At 34.6% G+C, this 23,295-nt stretch overlaps 3 protein-coding genes across 9 annotated transcripts; all 3 read right to left on the bottom strand.

Moving 5' to 3' along the window:
* Window positions 1-4,346: 4,346 nt before the first annotated feature.
* On the bottom strand, window positions 4,347-7,088 carry LOC140768875 (protein XRI1-like). Of its 3 annotated transcripts, XM_073109324.1 has the most exons (10): window positions 6,905-7,088; window positions 6,251-6,306; window positions 6,047-6,169; window positions 5,879-5,967; window positions 5,642-5,717; window positions 5,462-5,564; window positions 5,330-5,367; window positions 5,126-5,206; window positions 4,733-5,002; window positions 4,349-4,645 (listed from the first exon to the last, which is right to left on the bottom strand). In XM_073109324.1, the coding sequence occupies exons 1-10, from the start codon at window positions 6,934-6,936 to the stop codon at window positions 4,641-4,643; spliced, it is 873 nt and encodes a 290-aa protein (XP_072965425.1). In that variant the 5' UTR covers window positions 6,937-7,088; the 3' UTR covers window positions 4,349-4,640. The 3 variants fall into 3 exon arrangements, with proteins under 3 accessions (XP_072965427.1, XP_072965426.1, XP_072965425.1); XM_073109325.1 differs by having other exon boundaries at window positions 4,348-5,002; window positions 6,924-7,051; XM_073109326.1 differs by lacking the exon at window positions 6,251-6,306 and having other exon boundaries at window positions 4,347-5,002; window positions 6,905-7,068.
* Window positions 7,089-8,273: 1,185 nt separating this feature from the next.
* LOC140768469 (small ubiquitin-related modifier 1-like) lies at window positions 8,274-10,537 on the bottom strand. The gene is made up of 3 exons (XM_073108749.1): window positions 10,373-10,537; window positions 8,622-8,771; window positions 8,274-8,528 (listed from the first exon to the last, which is right to left on the bottom strand). Exons 1-3 carry the CDS (start codon window positions 10,448-10,450, stop codon window positions 8,457-8,459), a joined length of 300 nt encoding a protein of 99 aa, XP_072964850.1. The 5' UTR covers window positions 10,451-10,537; the 3' UTR covers window positions 8,274-8,456.
* Window positions 10,538-13,385: 2,848 nt separating this feature from the next.
* On the bottom strand, window positions 13,386-18,668 carry LOC140769383 (uncharacterized). 5 transcript variants are annotated; one of them, XM_073110078.1, is made up of 9 exons: window positions 18,510-18,668; window positions 17,634-17,749; window positions 16,654-16,795; window positions 16,314-16,565; window positions 15,168-16,227; window positions 14,837-15,072; window positions 14,679-14,752; window positions 13,818-13,926; window positions 13,386-13,740 (listed from the first exon to the last, which is right to left on the bottom strand). In XM_073110078.1, exons 2-9 carry the CDS (start codon window positions 17,678-17,680, stop codon window positions 13,690-13,692), a joined length of 1,971 nt encoding a protein of 656 aa, XP_072966179.1. In that variant the 5' UTR covers window positions 17,681-17,749; window positions 18,510-18,668; the 3' UTR covers window positions 13,386-13,689. The 5 variants fall into 5 exon arrangements, with proteins under 5 accessions (XP_072966179.1, XP_072966181.1, XP_072966178.1 ...); XM_073110080.1 differs by lacking the exon at window positions 18,510-18,668 and adding an exon at window positions 18,083-18,136 and having other exon boundaries at window positions 13,386-13,722; XM_073110077.1 differs by lacking the exon at window positions 18,510-18,668 and adding an exon at window positions 18,083-18,134.
* Between the last annotated feature and the right edge of the window lie 4,627 nt (window positions 18,669-23,295).

Raw genomic sequence — 23,295 nt, 5'->3', positions numbered from 1 at the left:
ATCCGAAGAGAGACAAAATTAGATAACAAACTGGAGCTGGGGAGAACTTTTAGTCAACCTTTGCTAAGATTTTGGCACCTGTATTCAAAGAGAAACAAATTGGCTTGGCCTCATTATAGTCACTGGAAGGGGGTGTGGACAAAGACTTCGGCAAATATAACAGCTAGTAAGATGATGATTCACATAACAAGACATAATAATGTCATCAGAAAGTTGTATGAGATTGGACACCACTATAAGATCAAGAATATATGAGAATATATGAGGTGTTTTTAATTTTTCAACTTTCCCCACCAGGAGAGGCTTATATATATATATATATATATATATATATATATATATATATATATATACACACAGGAGATGAGCTCTAATAACAAATTGACAATAATATACTAATTTTTTCTAACTAAATGGTTATTCGTAGATGTATTTATTGTAACTTTGCTTATTTTAGGAGACTTGGATGAGTGTTTGTTTCTGTTGTTTAGTTGTAGTTAACTTTGACGACTCTTTCGGAGAGTGTGATTCAATAAGCACATCATACTAATACACTTTAGACATTTATTTGTATAAAAATACCTTTTAGTTTTTAAAGTAGTAAAAAAAAAAACTCGTGTGCGTATCTCTTACGTAAATTATACATATTTATTTATTAAAAATATGCATTGAGTATAAAATTGAAAGCATTCAATTTAAAGAGTCTAATCTTACTATTATTAGAACCTAAGATTTTTTTTATATAAACAACCCAATATTAGAGTGTTTATATAAATAAAAATAGAGCTATACATGCATAGGGGTGGAATGAGAAATTTTGATAGCAATTTTGGTTAGAAACCGGCAATATCTCTAATTATACAAAAAAACTCATGATAATATTATTTGTTATAATAATCTAATTAAAAAAAATTTAGGTATAAAAAAAGAGAAAACATGTCTAAGATTTCGCAATTAATCAAATTTGAATTTCCCACTAGATAATTTAGTTTTCAATACTAAAATATACTTATTTGAAAATAAAAGAATATATGGAAGCATTTTTTATTTAGGAGGGTCGATTAGTGCTATCAATAGAAATTTATTCAAAAAATATTATATTAAATAAAAATTTTCAAATTTAGAGAGAAGCCATGGCTCCCTCTAACTTTGATTATATCCTCTCTTGGGTTTGCCCTTAGCGAGTTCAAATCTTAGAAGCAATCTTTTCGAAAATTGAGGGTAAAATTGTGTAGATCTTTTCTCCCTCCCGGTATAGAAGCCTAAAGCAAGTGGACAATTTATTTGCTAATATCACCAAACCCGGTTCTATTTGTTATTCCTAGATTATATCTTCTAATGTGCACAAATGGACAATCAAACAATACCACTATTTAAATTCTAAGGACAAAAGTAAAAGAAAAAAAGAAAAAAAGTATTAGTTGGATCAAAACAAGTGTGTTTATTGACATTGATTCATGACAAAGAGATCTAAGAAGAGAACTTGCATGGTCTTATAAAAATGCTGAAATGAGATATAAGGAGATATCCACAAGCATTTGCTAAGACATAGAATTAATTTCTTACATTCTTTGCGGATTTTGAAGCAAAATTACATTGCATCTCGTTGTGCAAATAAACTCACAAGTATTGATTAACACTTTCTTTTTCTTCTTTTTTAATTAATTTAATTACATTTTGCCTTTCTGTACTTTAATTCTGTATCACTTTGTCCCCATGTACTATAAAAGAGTATAAATATTCTCTATATTTTTGAAATTCTATAATCCCTTAGACACTGTTAACAGAAGTTGTAAAATTACTTTTCTATCCCATTGTAGTTGGATAGAATTATTATGGTTTATTAGCTAAAAATATTAAATTACATATTTATCCTCACCTACCACCGATTGGACAACTCTGCCTTGCACGGTCATATCACACATTTTATTCACATCGTCAGTTTTGAGAGAAGAAAGAAGAGAGAATGAGAGAAGAGAGAAACCCTTGTTCTTCCCTTCTCATCCCGTCTTCTTCTCTTCTTCTTCTTCCCTTCTTCTTATTCTTTAATCAGCCACTTCTATCCCTTAAACTTTTCCCTCTTAAGGATGTCAAGACATTCAAGTATCGGAGAAGACACCGAACAGCAAACATCAGAGGAAATAGAGTAAATCAGAAAGTTTGTAAAGTTTGTCCACTTAAAATTTCTTCTTTTATAAGGTGTAGACTTCCTAGAGATATATTATAATATTAATATCTTGGTCTCCACCCCAAATTTAGGGTTTTTCGAAGGCTTAGTAAATATTCTATACTCCACCCATCTTTGTTCACTCTTCTTTTCAAACATGTGGTCTCTCTAATTTATACATGGTCTGCACTTTATAAGCACATTAAGTTTGTCTGCATAAATATTGAGTTTGTATGTATGCATATTATAAGTATATTGAGTTTATTTGTCAGATATAGATAAATATTCTAATATATGTTTCATTATAAATGTAAATTGCAGACAGATGCAAGAAGTACAGTAAATAGTAAGCCCAATCAAAAAAGTAAATTTAGTCAATGAGTCAAGTAGAGAAACACCTACCAGTATTGTTGAAGTATTGAAGACTTTAACATTTTACTCTTTCACATTGTTACTCTAATATTCTTAGATTTTCTAATGTCATATTTTAATGCAACCTTCAAAAAATGCAACACATAACATTAATGTTCAGAATAATAGAACTAGAACTTCACAGTAGGTTTTGGACAGTGTTTGTACATTTATTTCAACTAAATACATGTCAAGTGAATTTATTGTAATATTTATAGTATTATTATGTCATATTTTAATGCAACCTTTAAGAAATTTTAATGGTAAAATTCTTATCTTTCAAAAATAGTAAAGCCTCCTGCATAGCAACAGAGCTTTGATTATCAAAACTGATCTGTACTTTTCACATCTGACCCCTGCATAGATAGGACAGTAGTTAACCTACCGGATCACAAACCTTGCATAGATAGAGCAGCAGTTAGCCTACCAGATCACAAACCCTATATCCGGAATATCTTTTTCAAAGAGCTAGAAACCATTAACTCACTCATTCCAAAAATTGAGATTAATGCCAAGATTTGCTCTCAACAGCTCCCACAAGGTTATAGCAACCCTACAAGAAAAGAATAAGTGGGGGATAGTTTCCGATTCCAAGGAGCACAGAGGGCACAAATTGTCGGTAGTCATTTTGAGGCAATTTAGATAGCCTTAGTAAGGATTTTTCCCCAGCAGATTTTCTAGAGAAAGATTTTGATTTTGGAAGGGATTTTAAAATTCCAGAGAATTTTCCAACCTTTTTATTCATTTCTCCTACCCTGATGAGATTATATGTAGATTTAGACGAGGCAGCTCCTGAGGGGTGCAACTTCCAAATCCAAATATCATCCCTTTCTCTGAGGGCGATGACAATACTCAAAACCTTATCACCGTTTCAAACCCCATTCACCATAAAATTAGACACCAAGTTAATGGAGTTTCTCATCTCCGTATTAATATAGGTGGGCCACTTATCCGGCGGAATGGTAGAAATCCATGGGTCACACCAAACATTCGTGGTTTTACCATTGCGTACCAACCGCAATAAGCCTTCTTTAATTTCGTTCATAGCCATCAATAATAGACGCCAAGACCAAGACGAATTTCTAGGCTACAATGATACCAAGAGTGGGGAGTCCCATATCTGGCAGTAACCACCTTGGCCCACAGCTTATCACTACCATTTAAGACATGCAAAATATTTTTAGCCAGTAAAGAGTAACGCATGGAACACACGCAGGTCTCTAATAGCTAGGCCTCCATCACATTTAAATTTAGTGACTTTATCCTAGCCGATAAGGTGCAGACCTTTATTAGAGTCACCTTTTTCCTACAGGAATTTACGCGAGATCTTAGTAATGCGATCAACAACCGCTAGTGGCGTCCAAGTGTAAGCCAGGAGGTGAACAAGCATAGAATTAAGAACAGAATTAATAAGCACATAGTCTATTTCTCTTCCACCCCGAGAGTTTGGAATCAACTTGAGCGAGAAAACTTTCATGATCTTTAATAGTTAGGCGATTAGGCGAAAAAGTGAATTGAGACTTAGGTATATGATAAATTATAATAACATATAGCACAAAATTGTTAGCACTTGGTTATAATTATTACTAAACTAACTAGGAAAGAGCAGAGAAATTACATATAAGGAGTTGTCTAGCAACATGAGACTTCACTTCAATTAATAAGAAAATCAATGATGCTTGATAAAAAAATTTAAAAAAATAAGTCATTGAATGCATAAGAGCTAGTACCATGTGATATATTAAAGAGAAAGTCATGTTTTCTTTCCTAGAGGGAAGGATAGATGTCTTTAACACCAACATTCTAGACTAGAGTTTCGAAAAATCAACAAGAACTTCACAACCTTCCAACTTAAAAATGAAGATCAAAGAGGAAAGCCTAAGACTATTTGAAATTCTACTATCACCATTTACATCGTGCTAATAATTGTTTAGCATTGTGCTTACTCATGGAAACATTAAAGGCAAGACCAAGAAAGATTCAACAAATGTCTGACTAGGATCCACGACACACGGATCCCAAAAGAACAAGCATGTAAGCGTTGTCGATTATCTGGCCAACATTATCCTGTAAAGGATCAGACTATCAAATGCATAAGAGAGAGGACAAAATAACAAAATATTTACAACAGACCCGATTTTCTCAAGTCTCAACCTCTGGTTCTCATGATTGTAATGTTGCCCTTTCGACCTTTTGTGTGGATTCTTGTTTTGACGACCACCGGCTTACCAGAGAAAGCTGAAGGGGGGTATGGAATTGATTCCTCATCCTTTTTATGCCTTACTTTTGATTCTGGTGGGGCATGAATTCGCTGATTTATATCCTTCAAAGTCACATCCCCATGAACTCCGCATGGTTTAATCAGGTCAAAAGGGTAGGCAACTGAAGTTAACTTTGTTGGCGCTTCATTAAACGATTTCCTACCTAAAAGATGGAAGAAAGTGTTTAAACTTCAGTAAGAGGAAAATTGAAGAGAACTATGTGAAAGGCAATCAAAATTACAAAAACAATAGACAGTTGTAAAGATAAACTCTGTTTGAGATGTACCCTTGGAAACTCTGAAACAAGGCGGAGCGGGTGTCTTTTGCACTACAACAGCTTCCACCTCAGATGGGATGTTACAGAACTCTAAATAGACAGACTATGGATCAAAAACTATGCACTGTAAAGTTTAAAGCCAAATGCTCGGTACTATAGAAATAAGCTATAATAGGTGATGAGGAATTTAATTCACAAAGAGTCGTGACTTACCAGAAACATCAATTTGGTCCATGGAAGAAGGATTGTTCCTGCAGGAAATTAACCACATGAAAACATTCAGGATGAGTAACTAGGAGACCAAAGCAAATAGAACAGAAAATAGTTCTAAGAAAGAACACCAACATCTCTTCAGAGCTACAATGAGTCTTGTTTTCATTTAAGCAATCCACTAACCATCCTTCTGATGATTGATCCAAACCATCATAATTTAAGGCACAGTTATCATCTGAAATGAACCTTAAGAGTCAATAGATAGAGAGACCATTGCAGTAATTCGATTCCATAAATATAAAGAAGACCAACCTGAAAATCCCAAACTCCATTCTGAATTCCACTGTAAACTCTCGGAAAGTCCTTCCATCGTTGACAACTTTGTCACCTGAAAAAGGACAAGAACAGAAACGGTACAAAAAACCTGAGGCAAACAAAAACTATCCTTTCTCCACATATATATAAGGAGATAACTCACTTAGTCCATCTGAATTACCCAAGATTAAAGTAAGAGGGAAGATGATTAGTTGGTTCATTGAAAATGGCAACCTCATAATTCTCAGAAGTAAAACGAAGCACTCGTCGTCTTTTAAATTGTGAAGCCTCTCTACATTCCTCCAACTCCTTGCTGTTGATCTCTGCACTCATCTTTCCCAAGTTACTCAAGCAATCAATTAAGACTAGCCATGTATTAAGGGGAAAACAAGAAAACCATACCTCCTATATCAGAGACTTGGTAACTTGGATATGCGCAATCCTTTGTCGGTGTCTGTTCCTCCAGCATGTAGAAGAGATCATCTACATTTTGATTTGCTTCATCCCACAAGCAATGAGATATATCTGCAGAAGTAAGAAAAACTATAAGATGCAATATGCATGCATTCAAAAAGGATTTTAAGGAGGATGGTTAAAGCAGCAAACCATTGAGTGAATCTCTCTGCAAATTATACTCCTCTCCTCCTGATTCCCACATCTCACTTTTACATGTCCCAGATTGTGACAATAACAGTAGCACAAAGAAAGTCAAAGGGAGTTTGACGAGAAGGAAGCATTACCAAAAGAATCGAAAATAAGCAGAATTCAAGGAAATCAATTGCAAAGAAGAAAATAAAAATGTAATTTAAATTGAATTATTTGATAGCCCAACATGATAACAACAAGATATTTAACTTGACGGTCATTGACAAGCTTAGAACTAGGAAAGTGTCAAAGCTTTAGAGGGCATATCATCATGCAGAAAGAGTCACCACTAGCATTGTCAAAAGTAACAGTGACCAATTAGCAACTAAAATGGAATTGAAGAACAATAAGCACATTTTAATCAAGTAAAAATTTTAAACAAATTGAGATAAAAATGCACTCTAGCAAGAAAACCCAAGGAAGAAGAAGTGATAAAAATACTAAAAATCGAAAAATAAAAACCTTTCGAATAGGAATATGAAAACCCCATCAAATCACAGCCAACATTATTCGTAGTCATTCAAAAAAATCCATCCTTTCCTTCATTTATTCTCAATTAATCTCAAAAAAACGAAACCCAATAAAAAAATTGATGAAATGTGAGAAGGAACCCACTTGAGCTTGCGATTGTTACCATCAAAATCCATTCCCTCCTCTACTTCTGAATCCTTCAGAACCGCAATGCTTCCAATCCAAAAGGCATTTCATATAAGAAACAAAGACAACAATAAATTATCGAGATCGAGATCAAGAGAGAGAGAGAGAGAGAGAGAGAGGAAGTTATGTGCTTCGTCTGCACACAGTTACTATTTGACAGCGAGCACGGATAAAAGGTAGTAATAATTAATTACAAAAGGTAGGATTAATATAATAATTAATTATTCCTTAATTGGAAGGATGGGAAATGGGGACAGCATTCCCTCGATTATGCGATTTGGATTAAATATATTTACTTATTGCAGTCCCAATACAAGCTTGACACTTATATGCGGAAGGTGGGGCAATCGAATCGAATCGAACCGAATCGGATCGGATCTACATTGAATCCGTTTGTGGAGTCCCACAGCATGCTTCCGCATACAAGTATTTATGCGCGGTTGATTTTTTTTTCTGCGGGTAGGGCAGTTAATATGAAGGGAGTTGTCACGTGTCCTATCTGACCTGGCTCGTGAACCATCCGACCAAGTGGCTTAATAATAAATTCCTGGGAATAGGAGCAATTAAAATTATTTTTTTGAGTGGGTCTAAGCCTACGCAGCAAATAATATAATTAAGTAGGTGAGTTATAAATTTATTTTAATATCTTATTACTTGAATTTTGATTCACGTAGTAAGATGTTGCTGATTGTGTTAGCAATTTTTATTTGATATAATTATTTTATTTTATATTTTTTTGAGCGATTTTAAGGACGGGTGGATAGAACAATAATACCGGTGAATAAATTGGTTAGTGATTCAGCGATCTCAATGGGTCCCAAAAGATTGTTCATGAAGTCACGTGACACGCGTGACTCTAATAAATGTTTATATGAGGTTGCACTCTGGACTTCGTCCCACAATATTAAATTATTAATTGACTCAAACCGATCAATTTTGGAAAAGCCCTAAATAACCCTTTTTCTTTAATTGCTGTCTTAAAAGAGTTGGAAGAATAAAAGATTGATTTATTCTATTACTTTAAAAAAATTGTCACAATGTGAAATAATATGGTGGGTCTACTAAGATTAAAAACCAACTAGAATATGGTAGTATATATTACCAAATTACCGACTGAAACAAAATTATCCATGGAAGAGGAGTAATATACCAGTACCACTCATTTTGCAGTGTAGCTTCGTTCAAAATGTCCCAGAAGGGAATAAAGGAACCAATTTGAATCATATGTGTAAAGACCTACTAATATAGGTGGAATGGAGGAAACCTATAAAGAACCAGCTTGAAAGAGTAGAAGTCTTATAAGATGCTCAAACAAAAATAACGAGACTATAACAAAACAAACAAGTTAATAGCATGAGAAAGAGTTCAACATTTAAATAAGTCAAGCATTACAAGCTTCCAAAACATTTTTTCTAGGATAGTTACCAAAATCCACTTCTCAGGTCCTCTGGCTGCTACCCACTTTACAGGATTCTTAATTTGTTAGGATTGATAGAAGTAAAAAATATTATTATGAGCTGCAAGTTGCTCCCCCAGTTTGGTGCAGCATGGCATCAATCTCATCCCCATCTTCCATCTCAAGCTGAAAACGATGGGAGGAAGAAGAGGATCAAATACAAAACAAACTAGTAGATATAAAATGAATCTAGAAGAGAAATAAAGGAACTAAAAGTACTTCATCTGGAGTCTGCTCCCCTCGCAGCCTACGGCCATCAAACAGGAAGGCAATGGAATTGAAATCAACTGACTGGCGATCACAGTAGGCATTCATGAGCTTCCGCAGCTGTGTGCTTCGCTTGATCCTGAAAAAGACCTCATTCCCATCCTACAAAAGAAAAAAGGTAAACCTGGCAGTCTTAGGAGAACTTGCAGTATAGGAAGAAACATTGATTTTACAGATGAAAGAAAAGAACATATACATGGTTATGGCAACGGAAAATCAAACTTGACCCCTATGTTTGCTATTATTTCTGTTGTATAGAGATAATGTAGCCATAGGTTGAAAGTCAAGATTACTATATTCTTTATAAAACTGCTCTACCACCACAGAGGGCACCATTCCTGAGAAATTTTAACTACTAAGAGGAAGCCAATCACCATCAAGGATTTATAAACATACAGCTGCAAACAGTATGTAGGTTGTCAATCTAGCTTGTCGGTTCACAAGCCGCTCAAGCTCAGTCCATTTAGAGCTCAACACGAGCTCCAAATCCGAGTTTGTTTACTAAACAAGCCAATCTCAAGCTAAGTTTCCATATTGATCTGCCTCTATACATTGTAAAAGTCTTAATTGTCATCTTAATAGTATAAAGAATACTTCTGGAACCGAGCCAACTCAGTATTGCGGCAAGCCAAGCTCAACCTTGAGTTCAGTAAATTCCAAGCCGAGCTTGGATCAACCCCTAACACAATGGCCACAAGTAGTCGTACTCATACCAGTTGGTAACCATCTCACAAGTTACAAGGTGATGATCGGCAGTGACTGTTCACATGTTCAAGGAAATATTAACATGTGCTAACAGTTAAAATCCTTCTTCCTAACCCTCCCTTTGATCAAAGAAGAAGGTGGAAATTTAGGTCATTAACAAGTAATCACAAACCAAAAGGGATTGTTTTGATAAAGATCATTTATAAGTAACTGAATATATGTTCTTCAAAAGCAACATAAAAACCTACCTACTCGGCCATTGCAAACAACTATAAGCTATCTTCTTCGAACATAATAAACTCAACTAATTCTTTTAAAAGATGAATGAATTACAAGAATAACCTACAGAACTAGAAATTACAGTGGAATCTCTACAAGCATCTAGAGTTTGAAGTTTATCTTATGCTTTGCTTCAGACAGTTAGTGTTGACTTATCACTAGAAATATTTCCATCAAGATTAAGACATGCGTTACTAGTAAAAATTGATGGAGGAGTTAGAATGCCTTCATACTAATAAGACAAAAGTTAGATTACGTCTTGATACCTGAGCTCCCGTGCTCAATCTAGTAATAACTAACTCTTCCAATCAGAAAAACTTTACTACAAGATCAAGCTTCAACTTCTCTACCTATTCTATGTTAAAATCTTGTCATCAAGCCTGGTTGCCTGATGAACAAGAAAGAAACTCTAATTCTATTGAAAGCAAGGAGAAACTGCATGCACATCAACAACTTTGATAACTAGATCGCACATGTAAACCAGCCACGGTAAGCTAAGCAAAGTAAAACCATATTGAAATATTCCTAAGGAAAAGAAAATCTAATAACATCATACGATTTATAAGTCTACGAGCAGCAAAATTTCATAGAAATAGCACAACTCTTAGGAAAAGATCAAAGAACACCTACAAACGATGAGAGATAAAATCGTCATAAGAAAATTATATGCAAAACTTTGTGGAGAAAAGAAAAAACAGAGAGATCGAAGGAACCCTAACCTGTCCTTTGACCTTCAGATTGATATGCGCGGCCGCATCAGCCGGCTTCTTGTCCTCGTCTTGGCCCGCTCCCGACATTCCGATCACTACCTCGAGGGCTCGATTTCTTCCTCTAGGGTTTCTAGGTTTCAAGTGTCACGCGTCGGAGAAGATTTAGGAAAAATATTTAATCGGAGGAGTACATCGACTTCCCCCAGTCGAATTTAATACTTCTCTCAAGTCCGCCCCAACGAGATGAGAAGTCTACTTCGGAGGCGTATGGTGGCTATATATGCGGACGTGTTATTATTCGTTGGATCTGACACGATGGTAGAGCGAACGGATGAGATGAACGTATGTAAATGAAAGCAGAAGATATTATATGCGAGCGGTATCACGTTTATCTGCCTGCTACTAGCACAATTAGTTGAGGCGACGCTTAGTTTCCACGCAGTATAAGTTTTTAAAAAACTTGGGACGCACGTGCCGAGCATGTGCACAGAATTCTTCTCCCTCCTTTTTTTTATTTTTATTTTTTCCTTTTTTATTTTAGTTTGGTGGTTAGTTGGTTCATTTTTCTCCCTTCTTGTCTTAGTTTGGCCTCACGAAAAATCGGTTAGCCATCTTGTGTCTCCTCATGACGGTTTGATAATTTCCCTCTTATTATTTTCTTGCCAATGTTACTCTTCAATGGTCATCTCTCTCCTCAATTAAGGCTACACTTAGTCTTCGAACCCTTTTCTGGCTATCTCTATCTCTGGTCGATAACTTTCTCCTTCATGAAACAAAGTTCTTGGTGCCATCCTTTGGTGCCCCCATGGCTTAGTTTGCCAAGTGGGTTATCTCCATGGTCGCCGACCATGGAGTGAGTTCTGAGCGTTATTGATCGCCCAAGTTAGTCATTCTCCTTCTAGTAAGGACTGCTATGGTAGTGAGGATAAGTTTGTTGTCATCAACTGAGATTGTTTGTGAAAAAAATTGCTGAACAGTTCTCTCCCGTCATCAAGCTCCTTTCCATCAAGATGGACTCCCTGCTATATCTCTTGTTGGGTCCACATCTCATGTGCCTTTTTTCGGCTTGTGGGAGTTAGCAATCATGCCGGTATTGGCCTCCAGTGACGATGATCACCAGCAGCCACATCTTTTTTCTCTCTCACTAGTCTCTTACCAAAAGAGATAGAGGAGAAAAATGGGGTTGGGTGGGTTACTTGCAGCCCAACCCAACTTAGGCTTGGGTTAGGTGCGGCTCAGCCCAAGGTAGGAGTGGGCTAGGCCGCGATTCAGCCCATGGTCGGGTGGGTTAGGTCGTCAACAACCTAGTTTGGGGTTGCGTTGGTTTGTGGCTCAGCTTATGATTTTGTAAGGGTGTGCTAGGCTATGACCTAGTTTTTATTTCAACATAGTTAGGTTTGAGTTAGAACCTTAGCCCATCTTAGTGGGGTGGTGTCATGGCCTATAGGCTGGTCGTAGTCCAACCCATCATTTATGCCTCTGGCTGGCCCAAATGATTTAGTCGTTCTCTAATTTGTTTATTTTACATAGTCATTTAATTTAGTAAATCATGTCAACTTGGGCTCTTAAATGATATCATAGTTGTTATAAGTCAGCACCAATTAGTGGAACAATCAATATAACGATATTTGCATTATTCTTAATAATCTACCTGACTATTATTATTGTTTTATTAATTTTACTTAAGCAATAAATATAATAATTCTTAGGTGGACCTACCCAAATATATAGCGACTGACTATTGGTGATTTAATTTATTAATTTCATATAAGTTTGGATTTGTATTAATAGTACTTTTATTATCATGGTAGATTCATTACTATATAAGGATAACCTAGTGGCATAAGAGGAGCTAGTTAACTTAAAATTAGTGTTAGGTAAGTGAATATTCCGTAGTCTAGAAGTAATATAAATACTAAAAGGATATTTACTTTATAATTTTATCATATTCATATTATGCATGTACAGATATTTATTTACTAGTCAGCATAATTATGTGTATTGATCGTTTCATAATTATGCATGGAATATTTGGTATATTATTAGGGTATGATAACTACATTGTACATGCGGTATGATTGATGATGTGGATAATGACACCATTACCATATTGTTAAGTCACATCTCGATAGTGTTCTTTTATTCGCTCAACTCGCGATTAAGGATAGATTGTATCTAATACTTATATTTATTTTGGCGAATGCCCGAGGATGTTAGGTTATGAAGGAACTATTACGCATTGCATATGCTGGTTTGAATTAGCACGACATTATCAATTATAGAGATTAAATACTAGATGATCTTCAAACTATAATTAGGAGGTAAGAGTTATAAAACTAGCAAATGATGTGGGGTGAGAGCATTCTTGAGCAGCGATTTATGATTTCCGCACAAACAATGCTATGATGTTGAGTCGATGACTCAAGTAGGTAGCATCTAGGCGCAATATTAACCTTTGTGATGGTGATGAGCTTATGATTAAAATCCTTAGTTTGTGGTAGCAGACAATCAAACAGTCGTTCGCTAGGTATTAGGCATGCAATACTATTGTTATATATCTTCCCTCCTTGATGGGTGTTGTTTGATATGAGCGTTTAATGTTGCAAATAGCTGTGACTCTACGTGAGGCTGAGATAAATGATTTGATAGTTGTATATTAAAATTTATACCAATTTAAGGTATTATGTTGTTGGTTGTAAATCATTAAAGTGCTATAATTGTTACACTTGATGCAACATAAAAGTTAGAGATATTTTTGGCAAATGATTAAAATTCTTTATATAAATGATTGAGAGAGAAGAGAGAGAAGAGAGAGAGGAAAGAGAATAATAGTTTATTAAAGTAATATCTTTTTAAGAGTAAATTAAAATTGATGAATATAAAAATATAGAGAAAAGAGAGGTAGGTATTTGTATACAAAAAATGGTAAATTTTCCATGATCCTACAATATTCTCATAACATCCATCTCTAAATCTAAAGGAGTAAGCTCAAATTTCTCACAGTAGGAATCTAACAATCAAAAATAATTTCTCCACTTTAATTTACCTTTTCCTAAATAGGCTTGTTCAAAATGCCTTTCAAAAAGTTACAAGATCTCTACCTCAGATAATCTAAAACAATTATACAGCATAGCTATTTCAAGACATGAGTAAAGGTAAATGGCTCTGTTTCTAGTCATTTTACATACAAAACAAAATTCCATTTATATATTCATTACAAATTTACAATCTACAACTCAAAAATATAAGCTTGCGGCGAATTTACTAAGGTTCCTACTTTCAAGACAGTTCTTTGTACAGATCAATGCAGAAAATCAATGCTTAGTTCACTGGCAGTGATCACATTCCATGAAGTCCTTCTGAAAGAAAATTTTCTCCTGTATCACATAAGACAATACTTATAATAAATATGTATCTCTATGTATATATTTGTTAGCAAAATATGATAGCTTACCTCATTATGATGCTTAAACTGAAGCTTTTTCTGACAATGGCACGAACGGCGTACCGTGTGAACAAGGCGAAATAGATGCTGCATCACCGCTTGCATGTGATTGTGGATGCTGCATTCACAAAAATTTATTTTGAGAAGTAAAAACTGAAAAGGAGGCGATCGGATAATTTAAGCCTAGTCTAATAATTTTGCTCGACGAAAGTAGAACCTTCATTTCAAATGGTGAAAAGGGTGATTTTTTTGAGTTAATGACAGAATAGGATCCAAAGGATGGGAAGATATAAATGTCTTTGGCCTCTATAACTCTATTACTTTGAAATTTTAGTAGATGGACTTTAACTTATCTGAAAAATGTCTGAGAACTTGAATTCAAGTCAGTTACTGAAGATTCCATTTTACACATACACTATGATTCTTTTTCTTTACAAGTGAATAAGAATAATAGACAGTAACTACTTAGAGTGCACACCAACATAGAATTTATACACTTCAAGATTGGATAAGCTCAGAATGCCTCTATTTCTCAAGATGTATTATGACTCAGATGTCTTCCCTATTGAGCTTTTCACTGATCGACGTGCTATAACATTAATGATAGATATGAATCTTTCAGGTTCTATCTTTATCTCTCAAACATTTGAAACATTCCAATGCATACACTCATGCAAAAAATTCATATAGTTACTAATTTACTCTACAATAAACATAAGTTAGGTCACTTCATCAAACATCTAGGACTGAACCATACCATGATAGGCTCATCTTGAGTCCATCTCACATGAAAATAGCACCACTTAATATAGAAATTTGTTGATCATGATTCATGATTCACTTTAAAGAAAAATAATCAATAAACTTCACCTTAGTCTGTGTCGGTTGCAGGTCGTAAAAAATGCCAGTAAACCATTTAATATGCTTCGAATTGCTCGGAAAACCTAATAAGTTAATCAATGCATCAGTCTTTTTAGTTAAATAAACAGATAAACAACTCTAGGGAGTTAGATATTTGTTTTACAAACCTGTGAAAAGAGATTGTTCCAGAGGTCCTGCAAATCTGACATATCATATGGACTTTGTTTTGTATCTGACAGATATGTAAGCTGAAAAATGCTAATAATAGTCTCCCAAATGTCTTTAAGTAGGCTGTACGTTTGGGATAGCAAAGACCCCATATAACTTGCAAATGTGAGACCATACTGGAAGAGAACAAGACATATTTCCCATACCGAGTGCACCAACGGGCAAATTGATGTTGCTGAAATTTAGCAGATCTTAGTTTACATAGTTATATTAACTATTAAGAACTTCAAAACATGTAATAGTTATTATACAACTAAAAAAGTAAAGTACCTATAGTCCCAAAGCAGTCGTGTAGAAGCTCAAATGGTGTAAGAAAAATCTCAGCGAGGTCGATGAACAAATTGCACATGGATTCAATCGCAGACCATGCCATTGAAGATAACAACTCACTTATTTTTACACAGGCACTCCAAAGGGGGAAAATGAACTCAACAACTTCAAAGAATGGCCCCACCAATGGTTCTGAGACTGCTGTAAGTATTGCTATTGTTGCGCGTGCCACCAAGATAAACAACTTAATAGTCTTCCTTAGATTGCGAAGAAATAACATTGTGCCAAGATACTGTATCCTTGTAACCATATCCCATGCTTCTATCCAACCAAAAAAAGGACCACAAAGACGAGCAGCTGTCGCCTTTAAAAGCGGTATATTCTTATACAAGTCATAGAACCCAATAAGAGCTGTTACCAATGATATCAAAATGTAAAGAGTCCTTGCAAAAGGACGCATCCATGGGCGATAAAAATGACAGAATAAAGGATAGGACTGAAAAAATATAACCCAAGAAGGAAGCCCAGACTCAAGCAATGTCAGAAGCCTGATGTCCGACATGATCTCTTGACGAAGTTTAGATGGCAGTAAATTATCCCTGAATTTGAACAATATCATTGTATATGAATATTGAGTGAGTGAAACAAAGGATTCATCTATTTCCTTGTTCAATGATTTCTTCTCCTCATGCAAGCCAAGCATCCCGAGATGGTCATGACCGAACTCATTTCTACTCTTATTCTGGTTGTTTTTCATGCCACAAGATTGTAGAGCATTAACCACATTATCTGGTTCTGTTGGAGGTTCTTGGATTTCCAAAAATTCTTCTTCAGACACCAGTTCCAAGGGAGATGCCTTTTGAGTTGATATCTCCTTAGAAAATAATTGCACATCCAATAGATTATCTAAATCAGACAATTTCCTCAGATAGCTCTTGAGTGATTGTGTTTCTGATAGATGGCCCACAAACCATAAAGATATGCAATTTGAAGCCTGATCAGGACTGTAAAATTCCCACTTTTTCATGCATCTGACTTCTATAGCTAGAGATGTGTCGGTCTGTAGATTACAGATAAGCCTTCAAAACACCAATGACCACAAAATGGGGAAGAACAATGATGAAGTGAGTGAGGAACTTACAATACCTGAAGTTCATTTAGATAGTTTATGCCATGCACATTCTTCCATGCTACTTCAAACACAAGAAACCCATGAAGTGCCTCGCTCAAGTCCATAGTAGAGAGAAGACGTTTAGTCTGCAATTTTGCAGATTTAATGAGCCATCGATGGGACTTCTTAAAGCTCTCATCACTGGACTCATCATTAACTTTGTCTTTGCTGTCTGTATTTGAGCCCTTATGTAATGTCAGGGAGTTCATAAATGGTGACATCCTGTACTGCAAATGAATAAGCGAGACAAGTCACAACAATTTTATGGAAAGCAATTGGAACAAAAGTTATAATCAGATGGTCAAAAAGTTAGACCTTTGTCACCATTTGTTGCCATAACCTTGCTGCCCTGGAGTGTTTGTTCATCAACCATGGCCGGTTATCAACGAGAATGAGAAGCTTTTTGCTCAGAGGAGAAAAGTATAGAAAGGCTTGTGAAACATAAGACTGTATATCCCTGTAGTAGAAGACCATGAAAGAGTAGTAGGTTATTAGCATCACAGATTCAGCATGATTGTAGAGGCAATTCAAAGATGCGGAAGATTGAGATTTCGCAAATTTGTGAGTGTTGAATGGATAATTAATGCTGCCTTCTTTCTCTTAAAATAAGCTGAAATTAAAATAGAGGACAGACCCTAAATAGAGTATATATCAGAAATATTTCCTCTTCAAAATCTTCAGCAAAGGTAATCAGAAATAATCATGCACTATCTGCAAGGGACCGCAAATGTTTAGATAAGCACTAATATTTTGATGCAAAGTCTGTAGTGCAGTGTGCTTTCCACAAGAATTTATGCACTCCTGTATTTCGAGAAATTGATCCAAGTAATATTGTTTCAGAAGACATGAGTTCATGCTCTGCTTGGTCTTCTCACTACCAAGCATCAGATAAAGTGAGTGCAGTATGTGACTGCCTTTTGTGATAGAGAGGCAATTGCTTCTTTATTCCATAGTCTCAAAATTCTTCCAAGCATGTAGAAGGAAGAGTATAGATGTAAATGTAGATGCTATACTTCACACTCAACTCTATTAATGTGAAAAACTAGCTTCCAGTTAATAGTATCAGAAATTTGGCATTTTAATTTGATTTCAAATGAGCATGCACTGCCATGATCAATTCTATTCAACAGCAATCAGTTATAGTTGAAATAAAAATCAGAGATTAAAGTATTGAAGAATTTCAAAACAATATGATTAAATGCAACACTATGATGAGATTAATCTTCTTTTCTGCAGCGTTTTAATGATTAAAACAGCTATGCAGAGAAAAAAATTATTAAAAAAAAGAAACTCACCCAATCTGCAAACCAGTCAATGGATAAATATCTGGCAGAGCCTCCATTGGCTTTTCCAATTGTTGCAAGATATTCAAAAGTTCAAACCTTTTTTAATTGCTCTCTTGCTCCCAAACCTAGGAAAAGAAATATGCAATGTAAAATATTAAAACAAGGTCTATAAAACATGAAAAGGGTCTATCTTCTAAGCATAAACCGAGAAGGTTAACCAAACAAATATACACCAAAATTATGATGAAGTACACGAACTGCGAAACAAGTCAACTTCAGATTACAGAAAGAATGTCATCTACCACAGATTTTGCTTTAAACTTGGGACATGTTTCTTTCCATTGCAAAAGATACAAGCGAGTGCGAAACATCGTAAAATGGTATACAAAGATGAAGGTCAAGTTAATCTTTCAGATAATAGGTAAGCTTGGCGGAATTGGAACTTAGAAAACTCTTGCCTTGGTACCATGTGAAATCACCAAGTTCGCTAAAATCATAAGCTGATAGAGAATGGTAATTTAAGTGTTCTATTTATACTAGTAATAGAACAATAAAAGCAATAAGAAATCAAAGGGATAAGAGAGAGTGAGAGAGTGACAGAGGATAAGACAGAACCTAAGAAAATATCAATATAAACACCTCAAAAGGAAGAGAATCCAATTCTATCCAAAGAACAGTCAAAAGAACTTCAAAGATTCTTCATCATGCTTAAATTTGAAGACAAACCCACGTCCCCGTTTTTGAAAACCACCGACACCAATCAAAATAAACAACAAAAATAAAATAAAAAATGAGAAGACCCACAAACAAACGAAGCCAGAATCATACTACACACTAAAGCTCAAAACAACAAAAGAAGGTAAAATATTACAAAAAAGATCAGACCTTCGATCTCTTTCAATGGGAATTCCCAAGAAGAAAGGAGGATATGAAAGGGGAAGCGGGAGCTTATCCTCGATCTCAGGCAACACGCAAAAGAAACGGAGGCACGGGAGATGGAATTGGAAAGGCGACGACTTTTAGTTTGAATCCCCATTTAAAGGAAGCCGAATCTAAATGTGGAGGTGTACGCGGAGAGAAACTAGGAGCATCTCTTCCCCTTGCAAACCCGAGGGAATCGATTCCCAGAAACTACCTCATCGTTTCCGTCCTTGAAGAAGTCGGCCGTACTACCGAACTTTTAGATTGGGTGCGGGTTGGCGGGCAGCACCCACTTAACGGGTCGGGTTAGGTTGCACCCATTTTCAAATTCTAGAGTAACATTGGACACCAGAATGATGGGCCAGGATTCTCATGTGTGCTTTAGTTATGTGTCAATACATTAATCGCATACATTCAATAATCTAATTGAGCCTAATATAGTAGTAAAGTGAAAGTTAAGTAACGAAATTAGAGAATTAAGGACATAAGAGATAGGCAGGATCAAAAAACACTATGGTACTAAACTAATGTAAGATGGAGTAGGGGATCTTACTATGCAATACTGTACACAGATGAATAAAAAGATGAGAACAACATAGATGATAGAATGAGCAAGAGAGAAAAATTATTAAATATAGGGTTAAATGCATTTTACTATCTTGTATTTATATCAAAAATTACTTTTTGTATTTGAAAAAGTTTCAAATTAGTTCATATACTTATGACTAAAATATAACCGTAAGTTTTTTAATCAAATTTAACTTAGTATCATGACTAATTTGATCATTTGACAGCGTAATCTTAAAAATCCACGTGTTTTGCTTAACAAATACAAGGAGATGTTTTAGTTATTTTGGCGGCACTTAGATAAGCTTGAGAGAAAAATTAACAGTCTCATTAATCATTTGACATAGACTGATTTGAGACTTTTTAAAGTATAAAAGGATAAAATATATTTAGACATAAGTACATATTATAAAATATATTTAACTAATACATATATATTATAAGAAAACTCTAGTATTCAATGCCTTCGTTAGCAATCCAAGAATTGCATTTCGAAAAAACATGGGAACCGGTCACCAACTAATAAATGAAATTAATAATCTTTTATTAGAAGTAGAAGAGGAGGAGGTAATTTTTTGTATCGTTTACTAAGGTGTTATTTATCTCTAGATTTAAAGATTTTCATAAATATATTGTTACGGACCAGATTTGGAACGATTCGTTTATAGGATGATTATGAAAATTTATATGGAGGTAGCCTCAGAGATCGGGATGAAAAGATAAAAATAAAATAGTGGAGATAGGTCAGAGAGGGCAGAACGGTAATTTTTGACGTTATGGTAGTCGTCAGAGGGTGGTGGACGGCCGTGTAGTAAGGTGGCTGCTGGAGGTAGGAGGTGGCTAGGGTTTGGATGCTTGAAAGGAATCTCTCTCAATGATTCAATTCCATAATTATGGATACATGTCCACTCATATTTATAGAAGTAAAAATCCATAGCGAATCAGATCCACATGCATATTATCCAATTTATTTGAAATTCAAACAACAAGATAAAACTAGCTAACTAACTAAATCAGCCTTCTTTATCTTTCTCAGATTCATCCTTCGTTTTGTGATAGATAGATTCTGAATCTAGAGAAGTTGTGAATACCAAATTTGTAGATCTGGCAATGTTATCCAACTGTTTGATATTATTCGGATGTCTGTAGAATATTCTGTGAATATTTATCTGAAACTACGCAAAGTTAGATTTAGCTAATTAAAAAAAATCCTATCTAAACTAAATAAGTAAATAAGATATCTAATCTCTCCTTGATGTGATATGATTTGACCCGATTCGCATCATATATCCTTTCTTAAGAGTATCCTGTCATATTGGATACAAGCTCTTTGAATGCTTACTCTCAGGTTTAAGAATCATAAATGAACCAATAAGCCTTTTCTCTTAAGATTGGATTCATTCTTTCTTTGGTTCCTCTGCTTATTTTGTTCTTTTTGGAAAATGAGATCGGATTCTTCTTAGAAAGAAGAATCTAAAAGGTTTTATACTGACTAAATAAAACTTTAACTTAAAAACCAGTTGATCCTCACAATAGTTTCATGAATCTCTTTATTAGTAATTTAGATTTTAAAAAAGCATTGTCAATTCATTATGTGCTGAATTTCTGCATCTACATAGCATATCATATTGTTAGGACAAAAGAATTGCATTGAGTATAAATTACGTTTGATTAAAATTTTGTGGATTTTTGCATCTCGATAGTCTTGAGTTTATTTAATTTTATTTATTTATTTAAGTTTTAGAGAGTATAATGAAATAAAAAAAATAAAAAATTTATTCATTGCGTGTTAGTGTATGCCAACACATAGAGATAAAGTCTATATTTTAAGTGAATTTAGTGAGCTTAGTAATAACAATATGGATTCCAAGCTCATTAAGAAACTCGACGATATTATGGGTTAATTAAGATATTAACTCAACATGTTAGAGCTACTAAGAATGCCCTGGCCGAATATCAACATATGATTGGTGTGCGATTACATGTGATAGAAAGGCCCTACAGTTAGGCCCCTCTTCAAAATGATTATCACTTTGATGTTGAATGCGACGAGTCTTCTATTCCTTTACCTTGTCTGCATACTTAAGAGAATAAACGTGATCCCAATAAATGATACTTGCAGAGTATTCAAATGGATGCCTCTCTATTCGATAGGCGATTAAACCCTCAATATTTTTTGGATTGGCTCAAGGACATGGATTGTTACTTTAAATGGTATGATCCATATTCGATTGGTTTTCCCCCCTAATCACAAGACACAAGAGGAGGTATTTGAAGAGAGCTTGTTATATATTTTTAGGCAAATTAGTCTTCCATAGTCTAAGGATACTGTAGATTTTAGCATGATATTGTGAATATTATGATAATACAAAAGTATTGTGAGATGCATAATAGTCATTATGTTCTTCATTTTTAAGTATTGTGCTTACTCTATTTCTTATGATATGATATATACATTATAAAATTATGTGTTTTAATTATGATGATTATGATAAAATAAACTTATTCATGTGATATGATGCAGGGTTAAGGCGAGCAACATTATAACTAGTTATCTATCCCTAGGGTTGTTAAAGAGCCGAGCTTAAGTAAGCTTAGCTTGTGATTTGCTCACCCAATATTGACTTGGCTTAGCTCAGTTCGAATATAACTCATTTCCAAAATCATATATAGAAGATAACCAAATCAATTAACAAATTTAATAACTTTGGGAAGTGCCCAAGTATAAAGACTACTCTTTTTAGTTAGTTCCCACATAGGACTAAGGGAAAGTAAATGGAAAACAACATAAAAAATAGAGCTACTTAAATAAATGTAATAGCAAGGGCTTGAACGCTCAACACTCACATTGAAAAATTGCTCTTTCGGCTGTGCTAAGAGAAGGTAAGATATTTGTTGATATATATATATATATATATATATAGTATAATACATGAAAGAGTTCACAAAGTTGCTATCCAAACTTTTGAAGAGAGGGACTAAGGTCCCATTTCCCTTCATCAGCCACTTTTGAGTTGGCGATACCTATTTTGTCACTTGAGTTACTTTGAGCCGAGCTTAAGCAAGCTGAATCTAACTCGACTCTACTAATTTTTTGAGTATGAAAACTAAGCCTCTCAATGAGTTGAGCTTGAGCAACTCAAGAATCGTCAAGCTATTCGAGCTATTTTGACAGCATTATCTATTTCTCCTCGATGTGTGATGCTCTATGCGAGTTTATAATATTACTATGAATTAGATATAAATCGATCTGAATATAACTTATAAATTTTTTTATGGAGGTAACCTCATGAGTTACGTATCTAATAGCTTTAATTTCACATAAATTTGAGGTCATGGTGAAAATTTAAAAATAAAATATTGATGAAGGTTCTTATGAGGCTGATAAGTAATTATCTGATGTTACGACGATCGTTAGAGGGTGGTGAAAGGCCAAAGGTGGTGGTGGATAGCCATATAATAGGGTGACTTATGGAAGAAAATGGTGGCTAAGATTTGAAAGCTCAGAAGAGGGTTTATAGTTATAATCTACTCTTCAAAATATAAGAACGATCCGACTATGGTAAAACAGTAAATATGATAATAATAATTTGGCTAAACTCAAGATTCATTCAACGACCTAATTAACTCATGATCGCTTCTATTTATAAAAGTAAAATCCTAGCAGATCGGATCTACATGCGGATTATCTACTTTATTTAAATTCAAAACAATAAACAATCTAACTAATTTGACTTGACTCGACAAACTTAACCCACGTGGTCAGATCGTATCAAATATCTTGTGTGATATTTTAATTGAAGCTCTTATGTGAGCCTATGATTTGATGAGTGATAATTAGTTTAAGTTCTGTGTGAGTCTATAATATGACATATAATTGCATAGTATGATGTGTACACAAGATATTAGGTATCTAATGAGTCATGAATAGTTGATACATGAGATTTAATTACTATTCATTCAGATTGCACATCAGGGTCACATTCTTGACTATGAGTTGTATTATCACTATATGTTTTGCATTATTTATAACTATTGTGGATTACACTTGCTAAGATTTTCATAGAGTAGCTATTGCTGTTGTTTATTTGTAAGTTTTCCTATGTCTTTTCTTAATAGTTAGTCTCGCTCTTGTGGGTTTGAGACTTTGAATTACATGGACATATATTTTAGGACATTTGTT

The sequence above is a fragment of the Typha angustifolia genome, chromosome 10 (assembly GCF_048772165.1).
Source record: "Typha angustifolia cultivar Huaian chromosome 10, ASM4877216v1, whole genome shotgun sequence".
NCBI lineage: Eukaryota > Viridiplantae > Streptophyta > Magnoliopsida > Poales > Typhaceae > Typha > Typha angustifolia.
The sequence above is the reverse complement of the archived record's forward strand: the minus strand, read 5'-3'. Positions and strand labels throughout refer to the sequence as shown.

Excerpts from the sequence above, each read along its gene's own strand:
- LOC140768875 (XM_073109324.1), bottom strand. The coding sequence starts at position 6,936 with ATGGATTTTGATGGTAACAATCGCAAGCTCAA. Across the intron at positions 6,307-6,904 it reads GGTAACAATCGCAAGCTCAA|TGAGATGTGGGAATCAGGAG; the intron begins GTGGGTTCCTTC and ends GACATGTAAAAG. Across the intron at positions 5,565-5,641 it reads ATGGAGTTTGGGATTTTCAG|ATGATAACTGTGCCTTAAAT; the intron begins GTTGGTCTTCTT and ends GGTTCATTTCAG.
- LOC140768469 (XM_073108749.1), bottom strand. The coding sequence starts at position 10,450 with ATGTCGGGAGCGGGCCAAGACGAGGACAAGAAGCCGGCTGATGCGGCC. Across the intron at positions 8,772-10,372 it reads ATCTGAAGGTCAAAGGACAG|GATGGGAATGAGGTCTTTTT; the intron begins GTTAGGGTTCCT and ends TTTCTTTTGTAG. Across the intron at positions 8,529-8,621 it reads GGGAGCAGACTCCAGATGAA|CTTGAGATGGAAGATGGGGA; the intron begins GTACTTTTAGTT and ends CATCGTTTTCAG.
- LOC140769383 (XM_073110078.1), bottom strand. The coding sequence starts at position 17,680 with ATGGAGGCTCTGCCAGATATTTATCCATTGACTGGTTTGCAGATTGG. Across the intron at positions 16,796-17,633 it reads TTGACTGGTTTGCAGATTGG|GGATATACAGTCTTATGTTT; the intron begins GTGAGTTTCTTT and ends CTTCTACTACAG. Across the intron at positions 16,228-16,313 it reads ACTATCTAAATGAACTTCAG|ACCGACACATCTCTAGCTAT; the intron begins GTATTGTAAGTT and ends TGTAATCTACAG.